This window comes from Nelumbo lutea, chromosome 6, assembly GCF_056320005.1.
Source record: "Nelumbo lutea isolate HS-2025 chromosome 6, American lotus-T2T, whole genome shotgun sequence".
NCBI lineage: Eukaryota > Viridiplantae > Streptophyta > Magnoliopsida > Proteales > Nelumbonaceae > Nelumbo > Nelumbo lutea.
Window position 1 is genome coordinate 36,612,672 of NC_142689.1, and position 18,718 is coordinate 36,631,389.

At 43.2% G+C, this 18,718-nt stretch overlaps 2 protein-coding genes across 2 annotated transcripts; one reads left to right on the forward strand and one right to left on the reverse strand.

Annotated features, from left to right (window-relative positions):
* The first annotated feature begins 3,101 nt into the window (after positions 1-3,101).
* Positions 3,102-3,767, forward strand: LOC148848559 (uncharacterized). The gene is made up of 2 exons (XM_088951336.1): positions 3,102-3,413; positions 3,477-3,767. The coding sequence occupies exons 1-2, from the start codon at positions 3,102-3,104 to the stop codon at positions 3,765-3,767; spliced, it is 603 nt and encodes a 200-aa protein (XP_088807462.1).
* Positions 3,768-13,627: 9,860 nt separating this feature from the next.
* LOC148848560 (bifunctional UDP-glucose 4-epimerase and UDP-xylose 4-epimerase 1) lies at positions 13,628-18,357 on the reverse strand. Its single transcript, XM_088949063.1, has 9 exons — positions 17,884-18,357; positions 17,706-17,755; positions 17,462-17,597; positions 15,361-15,462; positions 14,962-15,189; positions 14,777-14,858; positions 14,483-14,565; positions 14,300-14,391; positions 13,628-13,975 (listed from the first exon to the last, which is right to left on the reverse strand). Exons 1-9 carry the CDS (start codon positions 18,079-18,081, stop codon positions 13,891-13,893), a joined length of 1,056 nt encoding a protein of 351 aa, XP_088805189.1. The 5' UTR covers positions 18,082-18,357; the 3' UTR covers positions 13,628-13,890.
* Between the last annotated feature and the right edge of the window lie 361 nt (positions 18,358-18,718).

Genomic DNA, 18,718 nt, shown 5'->3' on the forward strand with positions numbered 1-18,718 from the left:
CAAATTCATTATGAGCTAAGCGTTGATTTACTTGTTTCAGCACAGCGACAAATGTGGGCTGATATGAGTAATGGTCATCAATCCGTTTGTTTATGATGCTACTCAATTCAAGATGCACGAACTGAGCAGACTATTCAAATAGTCATTGTTGACAAGGCAAGACCGAACTTCAAGACATGTAATAAAAAAAGAAATCAGAGGCCGGAGGAGTTATCCTCAGTTAAGTACTCCGACACTCAAGTTAGTAAGAGGTGGTGGGTGGTCGGGCTGAGCTATGAGGATGTCGATCCGAGCTAAGTAGCATTATTGGTCTCAGAAATTGGATGCCTTACCTCAACCATGGAATGTCCTGATCGGATTGGTCTTCAGGGTTGTCGGGGTGAGGTTAGCCGCCAAGGTACTCGGGATAGAGTCTCATTCCCCAGCGGAGTCGTCTTTCCTTACTCCTTATCTGTAATTGTGCTCATCCGCATGATGTGTAGTTGATGTGGCTGGAAGGATAAGACGAGGGGCCACAGCAATAGTATAGCTTAGTTGAGCTAGGCCAACGTGGCTGAGATAGGTGACGTGGTCGATCGATAGTTGGGCAGCCATGTGCCTCGCAGGACCAGCTCAGCCATAACCCGAGCACCACTCCTCCAGTTCTGAAGTCGAGGGACAAAGAAGTCCAATTCATTCTTCGGCTGAAAAACTTCAAGTTGATGTCTAGATGGGCATTTGGCCCTCTTGGTGTTCCTCGGTGACTGTCACAATCTTGGGAACCAGACAATACGGGGAATGACCGAGGAATCTTCCCATTGTCGGCTATAGAACTCTAAAAGCTCTAACTTCGAAATCTGAACCACTCCCCCAGTCCTACAGCTAAGGATGGGGAGTGCCTGGCCTGAAGTGTTGCGTGGTTGCGTAGCTTGGCAGAGAGCCAAGGTGTCGAACTGAGCTTCCGAGTCCGTCCTGGTGGGGCCGAGGAACATATCTGATTCCAAGTGGAAGTCAAGCTTTGGTGCCGTGGTGATGCTCGGCCATGGTGCACTGAGCTTTGGAGTTGGGTTTGTGTTTCGGAGTTGGGGTTTGTGTCATGCTCGGCTTTGATGTGCCGTGCTTCCAAAATTGGGGCTTAGCACAGCCGTATGCCGAGGAAAGGTCTTTTGCTGATGGTCGGAGGCCGAGCTCTAGAATTGAGATTGTGATGTTCGGCCACGGGGTGCTGGGCTGCGGAGACGGGTTCCTTAGGGGTTACCGAGCTGTGAAACTGAGGTCATTGCGATTCGTCTGCGCCATGTCAGTCGTTGCTGAGGAGTCTTCTGCTCGTCGGATGCAGAACTTAAATGAGAACCGAAGTTTCGGTTTCCAAACCACTTACCCGGGGATAACTCCTCAGGCCTCTTACTTCTTTTTCGATCACAGGTCTTGAAGTGTGGCCTCGTCCTTGTAGCTCGGCCTCGCCTTGTCAACAAGGACTATCTGGTTGCTCTCCTCAGTTCGTGCACCACCTCGGATTGAGCAGGATCAGATTGGTGCCGTCTATAGTAATGCACAAAAAGCCACCCCGAAAATCTTTCCTTACCGCGCAATCAAGAAAGTGATCAAGATGCCCAAGAACCAATCCGAGCGCTCAACAAGCCGATCCCCGTCTCGGGAGTCTCGCCATCGTAGTTCTCCGCATCAAGAAATTCCACAGCCCCCAGCCGCGGTCGATCCTGAGCCGCATGACAAGATCTTCGAAATGATGTAGAACCTAGGACCCGCAACACTGCCTAGCAAGATCGTCCCCCCTTACGCACCGACACGCATAAAGGATGATCCTCATCTCGAGGACCCCAAAGCACGCCGAGCAGACAAGGGCATAGTGCGATCCAACCAAGAAAAGCAGGATACAACAAGAAGGTCGGTCCCTCCGTCCGCTCTTGTAGTAGGACACACCAAACCACGTAGATCCCGATCAAAGAGAGGCTCGACAGACGGATGCCACCTCACGTGGTCTCCGTCGCCAAGTCCAGCTCCGTGAAGGACCACGCAACGCACTCCAAGAAGGAAAGGGCGACGCACACTACAGCTCCAGATCAAAGGGATGATGAGATTCGAGAACTCTGCCAGCGCTTAGAGGAGTTAGAGCGTAGCCAGAGAAGCACGGCGCTAGCCGAAGATTGGCTCACGCACCCACTCGTGCCCATGACCAAAGAGCCACCCTTCACTCAGGAAATTGTGGACGAGGTACCTTCCATAGGATGGCGGCCACCCCAGCTTGACATGTATGATGGAAACACTGATCCTGCTGACCATATCGAAGCATTAAAGGCTCAGCTAATCACGGATCCTTCGAGGGCTTGATGTGCAAAACCTTAGTGGCCACTCTCGCAGGTCTAGCCCTAACCTGGTATTCCTCCCTGCCCCCATGCTCAATAGCGTCGTGGGAGTAGCTGGAGACCCAATTCTGCACTCAGTTCACAGTGAGTCAAAAGCATTGAAGACCTCAGCCAGCCTCATGCAGGTGTGATAGAAGAAAAATGAGTCCCTTAGGGACTACCTGGCCAGATTCAACACGGAAGCACTATAGGTCAGGAAGCTGAACCAGTTCGTGGCTGTCACCACTATCCAGCATGGCCTCTACCCATCCCCATTCAACTTTTTCATCTCCAAAAACCCTCCGCAAACCCTAGCTACACTGATGAGCCATGCGTAGAAGTATATCAACATAGAAGAAGCGTAGACACAACTACGGGATGGGGAACAGAGGCCCGACAAGAGGAGGAGAACCACATTGAAGACCTAATTAGGCACGGATACTTTAGCGGATTCATCAAGAGCGAGAAGCTGACATAGGAAGAATAGCACATGGAGGATGCTCGACCGCCGCCCCGAGCTCCCCTTGCTGGTGTGATCCACGTCATATTAGGTGGAATCGCCATAGGAGGGGAGAGTAGCTCAGGGCGTAAGAAGTATGCACAACTATGCGAGATCGACAACTGGGGGCACAAGAAGAAGCGTGACCAGACCATCACGTTCACTGACGATGACCTTCAGGGGGTTCAGACCCCGCATGATGACGCCTTGGTCATCAAGGCTGAGATGGCCACCTCGAGATAAGACGAATTCTGGTTGACATGGGTAGCTCTGTTGACGTACTCTTTGAGGACGTGTTTGAAAAGCTCGACATTGACAAAGAGCGCCTCACCCCCGTCAACACTCCCATAATGGGCTTCTCTGGGGAGTCCCTCCTAACCTCTGGGAGGATAACTCTTTCCCTATTGATTGGAGACAATGACGTTACTACAACGGCCATGGTGGGCTTCACTGTGGTTTGTTGCCCCTCTTCGTACAACGCCATCCTTGGTAGGTCGACCCTTAATGCTCTGCAAGCTGCAGTCTCCACATTCCATCTCGCTATGAAGTTCCCCACTGAATATGGTATAGGGGTAGTATGCGGAGATCAAAAAACTGTGCGGTAGTGCTACTTGCTCTTCTACCGAAAACCACAGTCGGCCGTAGAAACACTAATGACAGAAGCTTATGACTTCCGAGATGAGGTGAGGACACAACACGACCAACCTGTCGAAGACCTCATCCAGGTACCGCTTAACGAAGGAGACCCCGAGAGGACAGTCCAGATCGGCTCTCTCTTAAATGACCACCTCCGGGAAGAGCTTGTACAACTACTGAGAGACCACGCCGATGTATTTGCCTGGTCAGCAGCAGATATGCTGGGGATCGACCCCGAAGTCATCACACACCATTTGAATGCCAACCCCCGCTATCGACCTGTCAAGTAGAGGAAGAGGAGTTTCGCAATAGAACGGTGGTAGGTGATTGCAAACAAAGTACAAACGCTACTCGACGCTGGCTTCATTCGGGAGGTTAAGTATCCCGACTAGCTAATATAGTAATGGTAAAAAAATCCAACGGGAAGTGGAGAATATGCATCGACTTCACCGACCTAAACAAGGCCTGTCCCAAAGACAACTTTCCTCTACCAAGGATCGACCAACTTGTCGATGCAACGGTGGGCCATGAACTCCCGAGCTTTATGGATGCCTTCTCAGGGTACAATCAGATCCGAATGCATCCCGATGACCAGGAGAAAACAGTCTTTATCACTGATTGCAGCTTGTATTGCTACAAGGTCATGCCCTTTGGCCTCAAGAACGCTGGCGCCACTTACCAATGGCTGGTGAATGAGGTGTTCAAAGATCAACTCGACTGAAACGTAGAGGCATACGTCGATGACATGCTCGTGAAGAGCAAGAAGGTCGAGCAGCACCTTGCCGACCTAAAGGAAGTCTTCAATACCCTCAGGAAGTATAAGATGAAGTTGAACCTGACCAAATGTGCTTTCGGGGTCGGCTCAACATGCAATCCCCCCGAACCCACAAAGACGTACAACGACTTGCTGGTAGAATAGCCGCCCTTAGCAGGTTCATGTCTAAATCCGCGGACTGGTGTCTACCCTTCTTCAAAGCCCTCAAACGACCGAAAGACTTCCAATGGACAGAGGAATGTGAACGGTCCTTTCAAGAACTAAAGTGGTACCTAAGTTCGCCGCCTCTCCTCACCAAGCTGAGCCTAGGGGATGAGCTGTTGCTTTACCTCTCAGCCGGGGATGAGGTTGTCAGCTCGGTACTAGTCAAGGAGGAAGGCCAGGCATAGAGGCTGATTTACTATACCAGTAAAGTCCTTGGCGGCGTAGAAACCCGGTACTCTAACTTGGAGAAAATGGCTCTGGCTTTAGTCACCTCGGCTAGAAAGCTCAGACCGTACTTTTAGGCCCACACTATTTAAGTGCTCACTGACCAGCCACTTAGGCAAATCCTACAAAGGCCGAAAGCATCTAGCCGCTTAATCAAATGGAGCATGGAGTTAAGTGAGTTCGGCATCGAGTATGCACACCGGTCTGCAATCAAAGCTCATTCCCTAGCCGACTTCATTTCCTAATGCACATTCACCACTGAGGATCCTGCCCCGCCACCACAAATATGGACCCTACACGTGGACGACTCATCCAATCAGCAACGCGGCGGAGCTGGTCTTATTCTCCTCGGCCCGGATGATACGGTTTTAGAGCATTCCCTCAGGCTCGAGTTTAAAGCGCCCAACAACGAGGCTGAGTATGAGGCTTTGATCGCTAGGCTATGCCTCGCCCTAGAATTGGAAGCTCGGAGAATAGAAGCCTTCAGTGACTCTCAACTAGTAGTTAACCAGATCCACAAACAATTTGAGACAAGAACGCTAATGATGGCATGTTACCTACAAAAGGTGCAAGAGCACATCCACCGACTTGAGCACTTCAACATCTAGAAAATTCCTCAAGCTGAGAACATAAGAGCCGGCACACTATCCAAGTTGGCTAGCTCCCCAAGAATCGACCTCGGCAAAACAACATGGTTGGACACCCTAGCCCAGCCGAGCATCACGTAGACAACTCTCCTCGTCCTCCCGGTATAGCATGATCCATCCTAGATGGACCCTATAACATAGTAACTCCGCGAAGGAACACTTCCAGAAGATTGGACAGAAGCAAAGAAGCTCCAGCACAGATCAGCCTGGTACTGCCTTATGCAGGGTCAACTCTACCACCGCTCACATACTCTCCCCTACTTGAAATGCCTCTTCCCATCCAAAGCATACTACATCCTCAGGGAGATCCACGAAGGCATTTGCGAAGACCATCCTGGCACATGCATGCTGACACACAAGGCACTCTGGCAAGATTATTTCTGGCTGACGATGAAACAGGATGCGGCCCAGTTAGTTCGAAGATGCAGCAACTACAAGCGACACTCCAATCTCCACTACCAGCCTGCAATCCCCCTAAAGCCAATCACCAGCCCATGGCCGTTCGTGCAATGGGGGATGGACATCCTCGGCCCCTTTCCCACTGCGGTTGCTCAGAAGAAGTTCCTCCTGGTGGCGGTGGATTACTTCACCAAATGAGTAAAATCCAAAGCTTTAGCACACATTACTACGCATAATGCTCGGAACTTTTTCTAGCAAAGTATTGTCTACCAATTCGGTATTCTGCATGTCCTCATCACAGATAATGGGACACAGTTCACCGACTGAATGTTCGAAGCCCTCTGCTCTGACCTGAAGATCAACCGTCGGACCATGATTGTACACCGACCCCAGAGCAATGGGCAGACCGAGGTGACCAATCGAACCTTGTTAAACGGCTTGAAGACTCGACTAGACCAGGTCAAGGGTAGGTGGGACGAGGAATTTCGAGCATACTTTGGGCATACAGGACTACTCCGTGGGCAGCCACCGGTGAGACCCCCTTTAGCCTGACCTATGGAGCCAAGGCTATGGTTCCTATAGAAATTGGCTCCCCAACCCTCCGGACCAAACTCTTCGATGAGGACCAGAACAATGAGGACTTCCGTGCAGAGTTAGACATGATTGAGGAAGCCTAGGACGACGAAGTACTACGACACTAAAGTCAAAAGACGCAAATTCAAGACTAGCGACCTCGCCCTCCACAAAGTTATAGTACCCGTACTTAGAGAAGGAAAGATTGAACCGAACTGGGAAGGGCCATATAAAGTCACCAAGGTCCTTGGCCCAGGCACCTACAGGCTCGAAGATCTAGATGGCCAACCAATATTTAGGAGTTGGAGCTCGGGAATTCTTAGGATGTACTACCAGTAGACTTGTAAGCAATAAGAGTTTTCTTTCTTTTAAGCTACAACTCTGACTCCAAGACGCGCACACGCCCACCGCACACACTGCACATACACATGCTGAGTCGCACTCCCAATCGAGTTGACTCCGCCGATCCTCAAATGGTTGAGCCCATTACGCCTAGCTCGGTAGTGTATCGTTGACTAAGCTACCCGACTTAGCTGACAATGGCTGAGCCTAAACGTGGAGGAAGAATGCCCCTGCCCACTAAAGCCTAAGGGCAGTTGAGGAACTCCGCACAATCGTTGGCTTAATAGTTGAGCAAGATGGGAAATGGCTAGCTCTAGAAGGGCCCCAAAGTCTCCCGAGACCAAAAACTGAGCGTCCCATGGCTGAGAACTGGGAACCAAAAGATCTCGGGCAACTACACCTCGGCCGACACAAGACCGGGGATGCCAAGGCATAACTCGACCGGCTATACCTAGGCCAACTACACCTCGATCGGGACAAAACCGAGGATGTCGAGGTGTAGCCCGTCCGGCTATGCCTCGGCCAATGAACTAAAATTGCAGAAATACAAAGAAGTCACCCAAGGCACAACCTACCCTGGCCCGTACAGTAGCCCGACCGGCCACACCCCCGCCAACAGAAAATGGTACAATAAGGCCAACAGAAAATTGTACAATAAGATGTCGAGGCATAGCCCAACTCAACACACATAATAGCCTGGCCAAACATGCCTTGGTTGGGAAAGAAAAAGGCACTAGGATAGCAACATATAGGCAGAGAAAAGAAATACTAAATATTCAACTCAAAGTCATTCATTACATCGCTTGAGGCATGGCGTACCGAGCCCCCAAAAAAAAAAGAGAGAGAGAAGGTAGCTGCTCAATCCTCGACGGCAGAGTCAGCAACACCATCAACGGTTTCGACCTCAACAACACTCATCGGCCAACTCTGGATGGTGACGAAGGATCCTTCGATGAAAGAGGTTGAACCCAATCACAAAGGAAGCTTCGACGCATTCGTCCATTTGCAGGTGCATCTCCTTTGATGCCTTGTACTGGTTGATTGCCTCCTCGGCAGCCTCAACTTGTCTCACTCCGCCTTAAGCTCGGCGAGTGGGCCTTTTGCCGCAAATACTCAGAGTGTTCCCGTTCGTACGATGATTGGAGGTCTCAAAGATGATCAACCAGCGTGACCGCCACACAAGCATTCTGCAGACGAACATGATAAGTGTACCAAGAAAGATAACGAAACACAAGGAATAAGAAAAGGGGACTTACCTGGGCCATGGACCATAGCAGTGCACACTCCAACAGAACCTAAAGGAGTTCGACATCAGTTGCACCAGCAACACCCTGTGCTAGTTTAGCACCTCGGCGAACCCCTCACTCAATGGGAACCTCATCCTAGCCTCCAAGCTATGCTAAAAAATGTATAGTTCACCAGGGTGAGCATTAGTGACCATCTCCCTGGGAAGCGGACACCTCATTTGGTATTCCGCAGGAATGGCATACGTAGCTCGGGTACGAGCCATACGAGCGCCAAGATGCTGGGTGTGGTGCCAAACCGACGAACTACCCATAGAGGAAACTCTGCCTCCATTCCGGAGGTACCAACCTCAGCCTCCTCAACTTCGACAGCCACAAAATCTCTCAACTCAAGCTTGTTGTTCGAGCCATGAAAAGAGCTGGAACCAGAACTACTGGAGGACCCAAAAGAGGAAGAGGACTGACAAGATGAAAAGGACATACTAGGCAATTTACAAGAACAGAGGAGCGAAAGCCACGGAGCTATCTTCCGTGCTGGTCGTCAAGCTATCTATCGAACAACCTTCCAAGCAGCGAGTGTCAAACACCTTCTTGCAAGTAATACTGAGGATAGGGGGTTGCCCCCCCCATCTTCCCTTTTATAACCATCAGGGGCACAAACCAAGGAGAGATCATCGATGTAGATGAAGAACCTCTAACAACACCTTAGAAGACCAATCAACGCGACCAACAATGTACGACGGGAAGGCTCGGAAATTGAAGCGACATTCTCTATAGGCAATGAACCAAGGAGAGATCATCGATGTAGATGAAGAACCTCTAACAACATCTCAGAAGACCAATCAACGCGACCAACAACGTACGACGGGAAGGCTCAAAAATTGAAGCGACATTCTCTATAGGCAATGATTATGCCTATTAATTGCACCGATTCGACAGTAGTATCGGTCCAACCTTCGACACGGAGACCCACAGTACCAGTCCAATCTTCGACGCGGACCCTCAGCTAGGCCACTCAAGTCCTCGGCTAGGCCGCTTGAGGCTACAAGTCCGCACAATAGCCTGGCCGAGCACCCCTCACTCCTCGATAGCAAAACTGGGGGAGTGGTTCGGGAACCAAACTTCGGTTCTCATTTAAGTTCTGCACCCAACGAGTGGAAGACTCCTTGGCAACGACTGACATGGCGCGAATGAATCACAACGACCTCAGTTTCACAGCTCAGCAACACCGAAGGAACCCGTCTCCACAGCCCAACACCCCATGACCGAACATCACAACCTCAATTCTGGAGCTTGGCCTCCGACCGTCAGCAAAAGGCCTTTCCACGGCATACGACCAAGCTAAGCCTCGATTTTGGAAGCACGACACGTCAAAGCCAAGCATGACACAAACCCCAACTCCGAAATATGGACCCAACTCCAAAGCTCGATGCACCATGGCCGAACATCACCACGGCACCAAAGCTCGACTTCCACTTGGAATCAAAGCCATTCCTCGACCTAACCAAGATGAACTCAGAAGATCAGTTCGACACCTTGGCTCTCTACCAAGCAACGCAACCACGCAACACTTCGGGCTAGGCACTCCCCATCCTCAATTGCAGGATTGGGGAAGTGGTCCGGATTCCGAAGTTAGAGCTTTTAGAGTTCTACAGCCGACAATGGGAAGATTCCTTGGTCATTCCCCGTATTGCCCGGTTCCCGAGATTGTGACAGTCATCGAGGAACACCACGAGGGCCAAACACCCATCCGGACATCAACTTGAAGTTCTTTAGTCGAAGAACGAATTGGACTACTTCATCCTTTGACTTCAGAACTAGGGGAGTGGTGTTCGGATCATGGCTGAGCTGGTCCTGTGAGACAAGTGGCTGCCCACCTATCGCCCGACCACATCACCCTAGCTCGACCATGTCAGCGTAGCTCGGCCAAGCTATACTATTACTGTGGCCCCCCATCTTATCCTTCTATCCACGCCAACTACATGTCATGCGGATGAACACAACTACAAATAAGGAGTAAGGAAAGACGACTTCGTAGGGGAATGGGACTCTATCCCGAGTACCTTGGCGGCTAACCTCACCCCAACAACCCCGAAAGCCCAATCGACCAGGACACGGATCTTTGGCTATAAAAAGGCACTCCTTGCTCAAGGTAAGGCATCCAACTTCTGAGACCAGTACTGCTACTTAGCTCGGACCAGCATCCTCATAACTCGGCCTGACCACCCACCACCTCTTACCGACTTGAGCGTTAGAGTACTTACCCGAAGATAACTCCTCGGGCCTCTGACTTCTTTTTTTATCACAGGTCTTGAAGCGTAGCCTCGTCCTTGTAGCTCGGTCTCTCCCTGTCAGCAAGGACTATCTGGTTGCTCTCCTCAGTTTGTGCACCGCCTCAGATTGAGCAGCATCAGTTTAAAAACCGAAATCAAAGCTGTTGTAAAATTGGATTAGAAGGAGCCCAACATTCAAATTGAGATAAATCAATCTAAGCCAACTCAAGTATCATATTTTTGAGTTATGTTTAGTGGTTATGACCAAGGTTCAAAATTTTGATACGATACAAGTGTATCGTATCGTATCTTTTGGGTCTCAATACACATGTTTACAGGTGTGTTGGGACCCCACTCTTTTCTAATGAAAAACATATGTATTTAATTCCCAAAAACCAAATTTTGGAAAAAAAACTAAAAAACCCCATGTTTCCATGTGTATCAAAGTACCAATACACCTCTGCCGATACATAGAGGTGTATCGATACTTTGAACCATGGTTATGACTACAAGTTGAAACCCTAGTAAGGCCATGTTTGGTAGTGCTTAGGTTAAAAATAAGTGCTTAAAACAAGTGCTTATTCGAAAAAGCACTTATTTGCATTTGGCACCCAACTTATAAGCACTTATTTTATATTGGGTGTTTGGTAGTCTTTATCTTTAATAAGCACTTAAATTAGCATTTGTGACTATTTTGTCCTTCATTTTCTTTCAAATTTTCAAAATATATCCTTGGAAGCACTTTTATTAAATTAATTTTGTAAAAACACTTTTATGAAAGTACTTTTATAAAAACACTTTTGTGAAAGTAATTTTATGAAAGCATTTTTAAAAAAGTACTTTCATGAAAGCACTTTTATAAAAATACTTTTATGAAAGCACTTTATTCATAAAATTAATTTTATAAAATTCAACTAGGAATAATTTTATAAGTGGCATTTTAAAATTCAACTAGGGATAATTTTGTAAGAAAAAATAGGATAAGTGTATAAGCACTTAAAGAAAACTGGAAATTTGGGCTTAAAAAACAAGCAGTTATTGTGGGCTTATATCCCGAATACCAATAAGTGCTTAATGGCCCAAATAAGCACTTATTTTTAAGCACTCCCAAACATGGCCTAAGAGTGCCTAATCTTGTATAGGAATGTCAATGGGTAAAGTTATATGGTAATTTCAAGTTGGTCAGGATTATTAGGGTGTTGGGTCAGGTTAGAATTTTGATTGTTTAACCCAAATTGGGTGCATTTTTGGCTAACCTGGCCCATCGGGTCAAAATACCCCTACACATATAAAGGGTATTCTTATAATTTGGTTTGACTTCTAACCCCTAACCCAAAAGTTTATGATTTCTTTCAATGTTTTAATCCAAATTAGGTGTAGGGTTCCTACCAAAAAACAAAAGGTGTAGGGTTAGGTGTTAGGTTAGAGTTTCGATTATTTAATTCAAATCAGGTTCAGGCAGGGGTGAGCATTCAGTTTATTTGGTTAAAAACCGAACCAAATAAACCAAAATTTTAAAAACTGAACTAAAAAATAAAAACCAAACCGAAACCAAAATTTAAAAAACCGAAATAATCGAAACCAATATTTTGGTTCGGTTTTTGGTTAAAACTGAATAATAATATATACTATTATATATATTATGTATTATAAAATATATATTATGAAATCGAATTTCAGTATATTATATATTAATATATAAATATATTATATATTATATATTATATATAATAATAATAAGTTCAGTTGATTCGGTTAACCGAAATTCTAATTCTAAAAACCAAAATAACCGAACCGATTTAACCAAAAACCGAAAAATCAAACTGAAAAAACCAAAACCGAAATTTTCAGTTCGGTTATTCGGTTTTAACCGAATTATGCTCACCCCTAGGTTCAGGTTTGACTAACCCCCGCCATTGGGTCATTATACCCCTATACATATAAAGGGTATTCTTATAATTTGGTCTGACTTCTAACCTCTAAACTTAAAGTATATATATGATTTATTCCACTATTTGATTTTGTTTTTTATTTTCACTTTAGAGAAACTATACCTTGGAGCCATAAGCCAATTCTATAGGTCGGGGCAGGCTTAGAAACTGCATAGTGTTGAGTTGGATTGGGTTGGGCTTAAGTGGAAACATGGGAAGACCACGCTAGGGTTAAGTCAGACCCATGCCAGCCCACCCAAACTTATAGGGTTCAACACCTATTACCAGCACAACCTGTGTCACAATCTTTCAATTAAATATTTTGTAACACATTTTAAAAACTCAAAGAGCCATTAATTTAAGTTGGAAATTGGTTTATGGGTTATTGGGGTGGCATCCTTTATCCTCTTATGCTCTGTTTTTGTTTTGTACGGAATTTTTCAAGAGAAAATGAAGTAGAAATAGCCCTATAACATTCTTAATTAGGTGTGATCATGGAATAGGTGGGCTATAGGCTTACCATAAAGCATTATTAATGTAATTATTCAAATAGCAGTTAAATTAATAAAAATTAATTTTAAAACTAATTTTTATTAATGTTATTTATAAAACTAGTTTTATTTATAGTATTAGTAATTTAATTAAACTTTCAATTAATAAAAATTATTATCATTATTATTAGCAACTTTGAATTAAAATTTTTAATTTAAACATTAATATTTTAATACATTGAGGGGGGCTGGATGGTCGAGTTAGGGTTGAGGCCATCTGATGTGGCCTTAGAATCTATAAAACAATTTCCTTACTTAAAGTAATGTATTTTAGGTCTTCAAAATGAATTAAAAAATATATTTGAAATTATACAGGTCAAGTTGGGTCAGAATTGGGTTAAACACTATAGGGTCAGGTCAGGTTCAGGAATTATGTATTTTTAAGTCAGGTCGGGTTGGTTTTGGGTTGGGGTGCTGGAGGGTCATGTTAGGATTGAGACAAACCTGCGCCAAACCCGACCTGTTGACATCCCTAGCGCCTAGGGCTCCTTGGGATGCATAGATTTTGAAAAGTTACCTAAAATAAAAAAAAAAATCATCCCAATCCGATATCGGAGTGCAAAGTTATGGCCTCTAAAAGTTTTGCATGTATTCAGTGTACAACCCATGACCCGGTCACCGGGTCAAATGGGTCAACGGTCAAACTAGTCGGGTTGAATGGTTCTTGACCAAATAAATGGGTTTTAACTGTCTACCAGGTCTTGATTGAATCGAACCCAGAATCCTGTCCGGGTGGCGGTTTGAACAGTTCAACCGACCAGGTCAATGGTGGGTTGAAAACATTGCTTTTGATCATAAATCAACTTGGGTCCAAAGTACAGATAAAAAAAATTAAGAAAAGAAGAAATACAAATAAAAAAATGTGAATTAAAACTATTCATTTCCTGTAGCATTTGATACCAAAATCTTCAAAGCTGAGCATGATTAAAAGATAATAACAATTAACCATATCATGGAACTACTTACTCATACTTCCACTCCCATGATTCATCCCCTAAGGACATTCTCTGTTATTTTAATGTAAATTATGCCTTAACATGCATCATTACATTAATCAAAATTATAAAGCACAGACTAAAACATTGAAAGGATAAAAAGAAAAACTATTAATAAGTTTAATTTTTCAAGGGGACAGTGAATGTGATCCCATAAATTGAACCGTCAAAATATTTTTGTAGTATTTGTTTATCAAGTTTAATTAAATAGGAGAAGGCAGGTAAATACAAGCGGCATTCCTTATTCATGTCATTCACGGCTTGGATTGGTAACCCCATGGGTTATTGCTTGCCCAATTCCATTGATCTCTACACATCTCTTCTATTCCGTACTTTGCCCTGTGGAGAAGTCAAAATACAAATAAATCCGTAGTTAAGTGGTCTGGTGAGAGAGGAGTTATAGATGTTATGCCAAAATTTTAGGAACCACTAATAACAGAAATGGGAAACTACTGCAATCCCCTTTTTCAGTGACAAATAAGCAGTGATAGAAGCACCAGAAACGATGTCAAAATATCGGATCAATTTTAAGGTACAAAATCTCATAGGGTGAAATCAACAATTCCAGAGCCATGTTTCCAAAGATTTTCCACTTTGCAGCTACTATTTGAATGATAGAAACTGAATTCACGTGAATATGGATATATAGATTTACAAACTTACTTCCAACCAAGTTCTTTTTCGGCCTTCTCAGTAGAAGCATAAACTGCAGTAGCATCTCCTGGCCGCCGTGGACATAGTTTGATGGGGATTTTCTGGGAGTAATTAAATAAGCACAACATTGATTAGTAATTAGTTTAAATTTCGACTGTTTTGGTTTGTGATCTATAAACTGTTACAATTCACCTTGCCAGATGCCTTCTCAAATGCCGCTACCATTTCAAGTACAGATGTACCACACCCGGTTCCTAAGTTGTATGCAACACAACCTAAAACAGGATGCCCATTAGAAACCATGCACAAATGAATGCATAATATATATAAGTTTTGATGACAGAAAAATATAAATATTTTTAGAAATTTACAGTTATTTCCTTCACTAATAATGGAACAGTGTTCGCAAAATTATATGGAAGTGTAGTAGACCACCAAAAAAATACATGAATGTGTAATTGGTAAAATTACACATAGGAAATGTACCTATATTATCAGTAGTGAGAAGCTTCTGAAGGGCTGCTATGTGACCATCAGCTAAATCCATAACATGAATGTAATCTCTAACCTGTTTACCATGGGATTTATTAGCACCATGAAGAGAACAAAGAGAGAGAGAGAGAGAGAGAGAGAGATTAAACTGAAATTTAAGTTATATAAAATTCACATACTGCACTGCCATCCTTTGTTGGATAATCATGGCCATACACATTCAGCTCTGGCAATCTGCCTACAGCTACTTGTTGGATATAAGGCATTAGGTTATTTGGGATTCCCTTGGGATCTTCACCAAGTTTGCCACTCTCATGAGCTCCAACAGGATTAAAGTACCTTAGTAAGATAATTCTCCAGTCTGGCTCTGCCTTTTGAATATCTCCGGCAATTTCTTCAAGAAAAAGCTAGTATGTTGAAAAAAGATAGAAGTCAAATTGATTAAAAACACACGAATACAGCCAAAAAAGTTAAGAGGTCAATAAGTTTAAAGAAAACCATGGAAATCAAACTATACTTGTTATATGTCTAGAGTAAAAGAGAACTCAGATGAAAAAACTAAAAACATAGATGTGTACCTTGGTCCTCCCATAGGGATTCATAGCCATTAAATTAAAATCTTCAACACATGGAATCTTTTCAGGTTGGCCATAAACAGTTGCAGAAGATGAGAAGACCATCTACATTGTACCAAACCATATAGAATCTTTCAGTGGACAAAAGCAAGAAACTGCACTAATCAATAAGGGAAAAGAAACTGAATGCAGAAATCAAAAGTAAACTAGCAGAAGTCCTATGAGATTGATCAACTAGAGTAAAGGCATTAAGAAAATGATAAAGATCTGGAAAGAGGTACCCTGTTCTGTTCTATGTACCTTAAACCAAGCAAGGTTCCTGAACAACTTTATCATAACTGGGGTTCAGGGGAAAAAGCAGCATCAAGTAATTAGTTGCGTCCTGATTTCTCAAGGACAACTGTGTCTATATAATCATTGAGGTCAACATATTTTACCCTTTAAATTAAGTACAATGATTATCAATGTTTCTGTTAGTATAATAAATGATTCCCATAAATTTGTGTCATAATTCTTATACCAAAATAAATATAACATAAGATATGAATATTTATAACATCCAACTTTATTATCTTTGATTTTAGAAAGGGAATTGATTTGGAACACAAGAACCCCCATTTTTTCGATAAACAGGGCACATCATTAATCAACTCAAAAACTAAATGTATCAATAGAAAAAATACCCCTATGTTTTAACTTTTGTCATAAGCAAAAGTTGTTTCTATCTTTACACCACAGATGTACCATGTTTGCCACAAATGGGATGCACCCAAATCACTCTCCTTCTAAACACTTTAGCTTTGCACATAATAGAGAATCATGGTAACTTTATAGATTGTAAGAATGAAAGAATATTATGTGAAGAAATACATTCCAATAGACCATACAGAACTGCATCTTATATTTTTCCCTATATATATTATAAGCCTTATGTTTTCTTGTTGACTTTGTAATGTTTAGTTCGTTAATTAGTATTGGCATCCCATTCATCTCAGAGTCATGTAGAAATAAACAACCACCAAGTGTTCTTTTACTCAGAAGTTTAAACTATACTCAACTGAGAATAGATACTGCAAGCATCTTGTCTTTTAAGAGCAAGAATACTCTCTAATTAGTGAAGTGGTAGCTGTCTTGAATAGTATCCATCAGGTATATGTTCCCTTTTCATTGAAGTGGTCCTAATTCCTGGAGTTCTTTTTCTTCAAAATCTAAATGCAACTTCCAAGGGTAAAAAATAATTCTAGCACATCAAAGTAATAAGGTCTACAAGCATCATATGATAACTGGGATTAAAACGCATCTTGACCAATCCTCAATATGTACAAGCAATTAACAATTGTCTATTGGAAGAAGAAGAAAAACAGAAGTAAATGCACAATTGTGCTTTGCTATTGCTAAGCATAGTGCCAAAGGGTTTAAGGCAGGACTATAAGAAGCACTCTAAGAGTGGCAATTCAGTCTGGATACCATCAGATGGAGCTTACCTCCTTTAAAAAAGATCAAATTTGCAAAACAGGGGATTAGGCGCAACACATGGTGTCAAAGACTGGTTATAGGTGTTGAGTACAAAAAAATCTTATAGATTCCAAGGGATTCTCACATGGCAAAGAAGAAACCAAGTCATTTTTCCTCATGCAAGTTTTTTGCGTGAGGAGGACCCTCAGAAAATAAGAATCAGTTGATCCCGGTTAGCATCTTCAATCGTGAAGAGATTTTTTGTCTTTGACCAGGAGAGTTTCTTTTCTTCATTATTCTTACTGCTGCCAAAAGGAAATGAGAGAACCATGTACCTCATATGAGGTATGAATCACTTCGGTCTATACAAGAAGATAATACTGACAAAAGAGTGGTTCATCAAGCTCTTCACAAGAAGAAAACAACACATAATTCCCATAAAATTATATAAGAAATAACGTTTTCCTGTATAAAGTATAAAACGGTTTAGTCGTGACTTATAAGAGAATTCTCGCATGACGGCATGAGGTATGAATCACTTCAATTGGCATGAAACACTCAGAAATGCCCAAGGAACGAAGAAAAACGCGAATGGTTTGTGTGTAGATACCTCTTGGGAAATGCCTAAAGAAAGCACTCAGTAACGTACCTTCTTACAACCATATTTTGTCATGACTTGGTACAAATTCAACGTGCCGATCAAATTGTTATCAAAGTACCGCATAGGATACTGAACGCTTTCCCCAACAGCCTTCACGCCAGCAAAATGAATCACAGCATCAAATCTATTACAATTTGCGATGATAAAACCAATGTCATTATCATCAGGTATCATTCAAAGGTAAGCATATAAACTTAGTTTTTGGGAATTCAAACGACTGAAATGCACTTACTTAGTTTTAGAGAAAAGTTTCTCTAAATCATCCTTATTCCGCAGATCACCCTGCAATCACCGGAAACAGGTCATTTGAACTGTGAAACGTATAAAGAAAAGGAAAAGGAAAAAAACGCCAATCGCCCAATACATACAGAAAGAAAGAAACTCATGAAAAAACGATCGGATTATTTTACCAGATGGAATTGAAGTTTTTTAGAGAGATCATGACCCACTAAACATCTAACCCTGTTGACAGCTTCTTCGACCGAGTTATCAAGATTGTCAATGATGGATACCCTAAAACCCTCATTAAGAAGCTGGATGACGGTGTGGGTGCCTATGAAGCCAGCCCCACCGGTTACGAGTATAGTCTGTTCCTGGGGTACCGTCATTTAAGAGCCGAGGAGAGGACGCAGGACGACTAGACGAGGGACGGAAGAAATGAGATGTCAAAATGGGTGAGGATGATTTATTCACATGAAAGAGTAATTTAGTTTGAGCAAACTTCCTCGGTTGGATGGATAAACATGCTAAGGAAGTTAAGACGGAATAAAAGAGCATATGGACCAGCAACAAAGAATTAAAGCAAAATCACGGGTCAGAGTCAATTGATTTCTCTTCCTGTTCTCCTTACCTTGTATCTGATGTCTATTGGTAAAACTAAATCCGCTTACAGAAAGTGACAGCTAGCTAAAATACTAACCGAATAATTCGTTCATGATTGGTCGGTCTCATTGTTTCTCTATCGGATATTTCCTGCCGTCACTGACTTATATCATTGTCGCTCAAATTATCGGTACCATCAGGCGACATTTTTTGCTGTTTCTTATTTTGTTTTTTTAGGGGTATAATAATTAAAAAAAAATAAGGATAATTATAATACTAAAAAAATTAGGAGTAAAGTATGGAAATCTCCTTTTGATTTTCTCACAATCATATAAAAGTACTAACAGGATCCGTGCGATGCACAGGAAAATCCGAAATATTTAATATTAATTTATAAAAAATAATTATTATTAATTGATTATT